Source organism: Glycine soja, chromosome 18 (assembly GCF_004193775.1).
Source record: "Glycine soja cultivar W05 chromosome 18, ASM419377v2, whole genome shotgun sequence".
NCBI lineage: Eukaryota > Viridiplantae > Streptophyta > Magnoliopsida > Fabales > Fabaceae > Glycine > Glycine soja.
In genome coordinates, this window is record NC_041019.1 from 3,239,259 (window position 1) to 3,246,598 (window position 7,340).

General features: G+C 30.8%; 1 protein-coding gene across 1 annotated transcript; it reads right to left on the bottom strand.

Moving 5' to 3' along the window:
- Positions 1-340: 340 nt before the first annotated feature.
- LOC114397495 (U-box domain-containing protein 4-like) lies at positions 341-4,480 on the bottom strand. The gene is made up of 2 exons (XM_028359550.1): positions 4,036-4,480; positions 341-1,497 (listed from the first exon to the last, which is right to left on the bottom strand). The coding sequence occupies exons 1-2, from the start codon at positions 4,332-4,334 to the stop codon at positions 642-644; spliced, it is 1,155 nt and encodes a 384-aa protein (XP_028215351.1). The 5' UTR covers positions 4,335-4,480; the 3' UTR covers positions 341-641.
- Positions 4,481-7,340: the final 2,860 nt, after the last annotated feature.

Genomic DNA, 7,340 nt, shown 5'->3' on the forward strand with positions numbered 1-7,340 from the left:
CTGGGGGACATTTCTTCACTAGGTCGGTTAGGTTTGTCGGCCGGCCCATTTTTCACAAGTGAAAAATTTTTGTTTTTTTTTTTATGAAAGGCACAAGTGAAAGTTAGTCATGCAAAATTTTATTTTACCGATAAAAAAAAAAGCATCTTCTTTCTTTAATTGAAAATTTCAAATTAATTCAGTTTAATTATAATTTTAATTATTTAAAATCAATTTCATAATAGGATTTCGGCCAAATAATTAAAAAAGTGTATTCCATCCCATTAATTACTGTTAAACGGTAAAACGTAGAGGTCATCAAGCGCGTTTAGTTTATCATTGGTAGACCCCAAAACAAAAATTGAATCAAAAGTTGTAAATTCTTACACCAGTTTTTACTACTTGTATGTCATTTTATACACCAGTTTCTTTACAAGCCAACTACAAAATCCTGCTCTTTACCAATGACAACTTAGTTTATTGACACTTACCAGTCACTCGATACCTCCACAATGGCCAGGACTGGCATCCTTCACTATGTATTATTATTCCTTCTTCTTTTTTTTCTTTTTTTTACGTTTTCTACTATGGAAATTTACCTCACAAACCGCAATTGCAAAGACAAAAAAAGTGAAAAAAAGACAGTTGGCCAGCGGCAACTATCATTTTGAAGAAACTTCAGAAGCAGCACAGCCAGCTATAGGAAGATCACTTGGGGTGCATACAAGAGCCCTTTGCTGTAAATGTCTCAGACTCTGTTCCATACTGACTTGGACCATCTCAGCCAGCATCTTCTTTGCCTTACCAGATTGATCATCGCCATCAATCTGAGATATGATGTTGCATACTATATTCTCAAGGGTATCAGGTTGAATTTCAGATCTCGGATAAGGAGACTCTCTCAGTAACTGCAAGAGGGTGCGTGCTTTTGACTGAGACTTCGGTGTTCCTTGGACAGTAAGCTCAAGAAGTCCTGGAATGACACCTTCTCTAAGAATTGGTTCCCGGTATTTACATCGGTCACTTTGGCACATTGTCAACAGTGCTCCAACAGCATGCTCCCTACTTTGGAGTGTGCCGCTTTCGAGAACTTCCACAACTGCAAGAACCCCGCCTTCCTCAGATGTCAAGGCAGTTCTGCCCTCGTCATAATCCACCAAGGATTCTATCAAAGCACAGCATTTTTCAGCCGTTTTTGAGGATTTTTTACAGGTTTTGAGAAGATCAACTATGTAAGGGATTGGGTTTGTCTCGAGAATGATGCTGAGATTGTTAGTGTGTGTTGATAAATTAGAGAGAGCCATTACTGCATCAGCTTTAGCTTGATGGCTTCCATCTCTAAGGATCTGCACAAGAAGAGGAATGACACCACAAGCACTAATGATTGGTTTGTTGGTTGAAGAGGCAGATAGAGTGAGCAAAGATGCAGTTGCAGACTCCTGCAGATTTAGATTCTGAGACTTAAGGAAACTAATTATCGGTTCTAATGCACCGGCCTCCACAATATTGATTTTATTCCTGCAAGATAAGATAAGACCAGTTCAAGTAATGAATACGACTGAATTAGGATTCAGAGGATTATCTAGCATAAAGTTAATCAGCACTGAATCTAAAACATATGAACCACAAAAGAAATCGAGGAAGACTAACTGGCTGATACTTGTATAGTGGTAGAACAACAAAATAAAAAGCACAGGATACAACAAACAAGCCAATATTCAGTTCATGATTAACTGTTATAACTTCATCAGGCTATAATGTAACACATGCCAGGCAAAAGAAATTGATATCCTGGTATATTTTAGATTTTTTTTAGTAATTGGAGTTCATTCTCTAGCCAAAGTAGAATGAAATTTGATTCCCCTGGTTTAACTCTCTTGTGGTGGTTAGATATCATGTCATATTTAATTCCTTCCTCTCTATTATTGGGCAATTTAGGCACAGCATCAAGTCCATGATGCTGGCTCAAAACTACTTGCTAAAGGTCCCACAAAAGAGAAAGAAACAAGAGAGTGGAAGGGAAGGAATGGATAGAGATAAACACTAAAAGAAGTACCGTGTTCTCTTCTCAAAAGGATCTAGATTGACAATATTCTTGTATTAAAACATGAGCCAAAACAAGAAATTTTACGTATGCCTGTTCTGCATAGGATGGGAAGGTAGGAAATTTGCAATGAATGAAAATCACTTCATAATTGTTTGGTATAGCAAATATGTAGAGAGGTTGAGAAAGGAGTGCAACTCTTTCACACTCCACCCCACAAATTTCGGTCACTCCTACAGCATGAAAGTGATTTTCCACCCTCTATCCAAGCAACACTGAGTAAAAATCAAAACTTTCTACCCCATTCTTTGGTCACTCTTATTCACCTTCCCATTTTCACCCCACTTGAACAAAAATAATGAGGACATGACTCATGAGTATGAAAAAAGCCTTTCAGTGGTTGAACATCACGTTCAATGCAGAGATCTGAACCATCTCTAGAAAATTAAGCATAAAGTTGTTAAATCACTAATTTAAAAGCATTGAAGAAAAATAGATAAGTTAATAACAACTAGAATTTTCCCATTTCTATCCTAAAAATTATTAAGGCGTGCTGAATAGCTTTCCTTTTTAACCCGTTTGCTATTTTGATATTTTCCGTATATGATATGATAAACATGGCAAACCAATATCTAAAGTTTTAACTGGCACTGCTTTATGCAAATATTTAGTAACCAACTAGAAGCGACAGAAAATTAAAGGAATTAAAACTATTCCCTTTGCCTGAAGGTGAAATTTGACACGCAGCAATGAGCAATAAATGAAACTCCATAAAAAGATTACTTCCGGAATAAGACATGAGCGAAAAAGAAAAAGAAACAAAAGGTAAAAAAGAAAGAGCACCATGTGAAACAAAGGAAATCCACCTCGCAATCGGATAAGTTTCAACAACAAAAAGCATCCAATTCTTTCTTGTGATATGGCATTTTTGTGCATGCATTATAGCCATCAAAAGCAACAATTATCATTCATAAAGCAACGTAATCGACATTCTAGAATTCACAAGACAACATAGTACTCACCACAACACAAAATTAATAATAGCAAAATTACTACTATTAATAATAATAAAATCTTGCTAACTAGTTTCCTTTAGACATGACATTTAGTTAAGGAACTAAAAGAATTAAATATTTATTTTGTAAAACATAGAAGAATATAAAAAAATTATAAAAAATACAATTTTATGTATCTCGATAAAAAAATTTCTTCTTTTTAAACCATTGTCTAATGGTACTGTTTAGCATTTATATAATAAAATACCAATTTGATGGGTTATTTTCTCTTTTTTATAAAACATAATATTTTAAAGAATTCAATCAACCACAAAATCTCTTGCATTCTAAGGAATGATAAAGTGGTCTTTCAATTCTTACTTTCTGTCAAGGATGGTAACTAACTACCCCTCCCTTCCCCCAAGAAAAAGGAAAGGTATATCAAGAATCATCTTTTCTAAGTAACAAATATCTAGGTGGATTATAAAAAATTAAAAACGAAACCCAACCATCCCGCCCAAAAAAAATATAAAAGAAAAAGGAAACTGAGGGGAAAAAATAAAGAGAAGAATCAGAATCTCAGAGTACTACACTAAATATATATGCCATATACTACTATATTACATTATATACAAATAGTACATCGAATCTCAAATTTTTTGACATTATTTTATTTCAATTTTATATCGAATCCCCAACTCGATGGCTTCAAGGTATCGCAAATGTTTCATAAAGCGCACGAATTTCCAGAATCAAGAAGAAGAAAAAAGCACGTCAAACAACAACTAACAAAAATCATATAAATTATAAATTAATTAAATAAAAAATTAAACCCACTACAAATAAATTAATCATACACAAAAAAAAAATCCAATTAGTCAATAATTTAGGGTTTTTACTTTTTTTCATAAAAATATAATTAGTCAGGTTTAATTTTGGGCGAAGAGGGGGTAATTACTAATTAGTAATTAAAAAAGAGGTAACAGAGGCAAATAAAAAGGGAGAGATGTACGGTACTTTTCGTCTTTGACGGCGAGGTTGAGCAAGGCGAGGAGAGCGGGTTCGTGTGACTCGGGCGAGTCGACTCGGAGCATGGAAACGAGTGGACCGACAGCCTGGGATAACTGGCGCCGACAACGTTGTGACGTCTTCGTGAGGCGCCGGATGTCGCGAGCAGCTTGGAGGCGCAGGTCGGGATCGCCGGAGTTGAGGAGCTGCAGCGCGCGGCGCACGGCCAGCGGCGTCCGCGGCTCCTCCGTCTCGAAGCCGACGCCGTCGGAGGAGGAAGAGGGAGACAGTGAATGGGGACTCTCCATTTGAGAGAATAAAATCTGTTTGGTTTTAAGAGGCTGAGGAGAAACGCAAAGTCTGTTTCTTGTTTTGGGGTGGAGGCTCCTGGGAGAGGCGTTAAGCAACAGTTATTTGTAACTTTGAGAGAGAGAAAGAAAAGTTGTTTGTCTCCTAGTTTCAAGTTTCCTAAAAATATTAGAATAAGATTCATTTATTTATACATTCAAAAAAAATGTTTCATTTATTTATTAGTATTGCATTTACTTATTATTATTTTTACAGACCCTGCGTATTTGTTTAGACAAACTAGAGATATGGAATTATTAATTTATTACTTATAAATTAATAACTCGATATCATTAATTAATTTCATATTTATTATTAACATTTTAAGAGATATAAATATAAAAAAATAATTAATATTATATTAAAAAATAAAATGATAATAATTCTTTTATATACAATAATTATAATGGAAAACAAAAGTATATAATATTATATATTATATATTAGTTGATCCACTGGATTTATAATATTTTAATTATTCTTTAGGCTCTATGCTTATTTGGTCTAGTCTTCGATCAATGTGTTACACTATTTTGTGTGGGCCTTGGGTTGGGCCCACTATTATTGTTAGCTTTTCTGCAGAATTGAGAAATGGCCAATATATTCCTTCCACGTGTTTCAAATTGCTTTCAATATTTTCAGGGAGAAACTTATTTGCTTGTGGAACGGTATCATTTTTTATTTTTATTTTTTGTTTTTGGGAATTGGAACGGTGCCATCGAAAATTTGAAACGGATTCAATTATTATTATCAGAAGATTATGTGTATTAGAAAAAAGGAAACAAAAAGGGCATGGAATATATGTTTTCCCAGCGTTGTCAATGGTATATATCTTCTGTAGGTTTGTTCAATTTCAAACAAATGAGTATTCAAGACATAATAAGAAAAATGAATATTCAAGTGGGGAGATAAAAAATTATATCCTCATTGAATTTGTTTCCTTTAATACATTCTATAAAATGTTTGATTTTTAAACGTGCTCATTTTATCAATTTTTAATGGTTGTAGTTAATTTATTGTTGTGAAGTTATCATTTGATCCAATTGTCAGAAAAATATTTTTATTTAATATAAATTATTATCACTTTCATCGTAGATCTTTCTATATGAATTAAAAAATTTAATTTAGTCAGTGAAATTAAGTTTATCAATAATTTATACTTTTTTAAGTTGTTCTTGAAACTATTGAGATCCGATTCTATTCATCTTTTTTCACTTAATTAATTACTAATGTATTTTCATTTAAGGATATTTTGCAAAAAAAAATTAATACAAAAGATAATTTGGAAAAATCTTATAAAAATTATCAAAATGACTTTCTTAAAAATTTCCTATAAAAGAAATAAGAAACAAGAACAAGTTATTCCTAAATTATAAAATTGGATACTCATTCTGGAGAATGAAACTCTCTCTCGATTAACTTACTCTTTATATTTTCTCTCTTCTTTCATTTTAAAATAACCTCCCCACACACAACTTATGCGATTTTTTTAAAAGATTTTACACTTATTTCAAATTTAATTTCTTTTATTACAAATATGAAATATGTTATTGTCTTTAAGTTTAAATTTAAATCCAATCTTATCTTATTTCCAATGTTAACTTTTACTACTATTTTTTTAATTTAAATTAAATTGTATTACTATTGGAAATTATTACTATTAATATGAATATGTTGTTATCTCTAAATGCAATTTAAAATTTTCTTTATTTTATTTTCTATCAAAAATTTTTGTCTTTAACATATTATTATTAATAATATGATATAATTAATTTATTTTTAAAAAATTAAATAAATTTAAATGTTTTTTATATTTTTATATTAGTTTGATTTATTTAAAAATAAAATTAAATGCTTTTAATATATATAATTAAGTAACTTTATATAAAAAAATTATTCCATACAATTTAAAGGAATAAAATGCTAGGATAATTAAATCTCTAACACCTTTTTTAAATGAAATTTAGAGATTTAGACAACAAAAAGAATTGTCTTCGATTATACAATTGGGTACATGTTTGGAAATATTTTTTAATCAACGATCCCATGTTCTCTCTCCACATCTGAGAGCTCAAATACTACACAAAATAAAGTCTTTCTACCTTCAAGCATAAGTGCGTCATCACATGGTACTTGACATAGTATCAAACACATTGTTAGTGAATTTACATTGAGGATACATTTATAGCGTGTTTGAATAACATCATCAATCATACTTTTTAAAATCAAGTTAATACCATAAAAAAGTGAAATAACTATTTATTATTTTGCTTTCATCATAAAAAATAGTTAATTATTTCTCACTCTGAATTTAATTCAAACATATATGAGTACGTGTTTGGATTGAAATTAAAATCATGGCACAGCATAATAATTTAATTAGGTCCAACCTGTGTGTGATATATAGATGATAATTGAAAGTCGTTGCGTTAGTGTATGTTTTTATTTTACTGCTAGTGTATTTTTATTTGTTTACGATTATCTCTAGAAAGTGAAGCTTTTCATTAGATTTTTTATAAATAAAAAAAACTTGGTATTTTCATAATACTTCTTCAATAATTCATAATCTGATATATAGTTTATTTTAGTTTATCCTGTACGCGTAATTATATTAAAACAATGAAAAATAATAATATGATTGCTCATTTATCTTTCCATATATTTAAACAATAAGTGTTGAATAAAAACTTATCTTGATTTGGTGAACTAAGAAAATAATATTTTATTAATTTAAAAAATATTTTAAAGTTTGTTATAACATTAGGACAATTACCTTAGTAAAATAAATATATATATATAGAGAGAGAGATAATTGAAAAACCCAAATTATTAGGTAAAGATATATAGATAATATTTTGACAATTAAACTCAGAGTAACTCAATTTAGAATGATTTTTCTCGATCAATAAATACCTTTTAAATAACTCAGTTTTGCCGATCGAGCTTTAAAGAGATTTATCTAACCA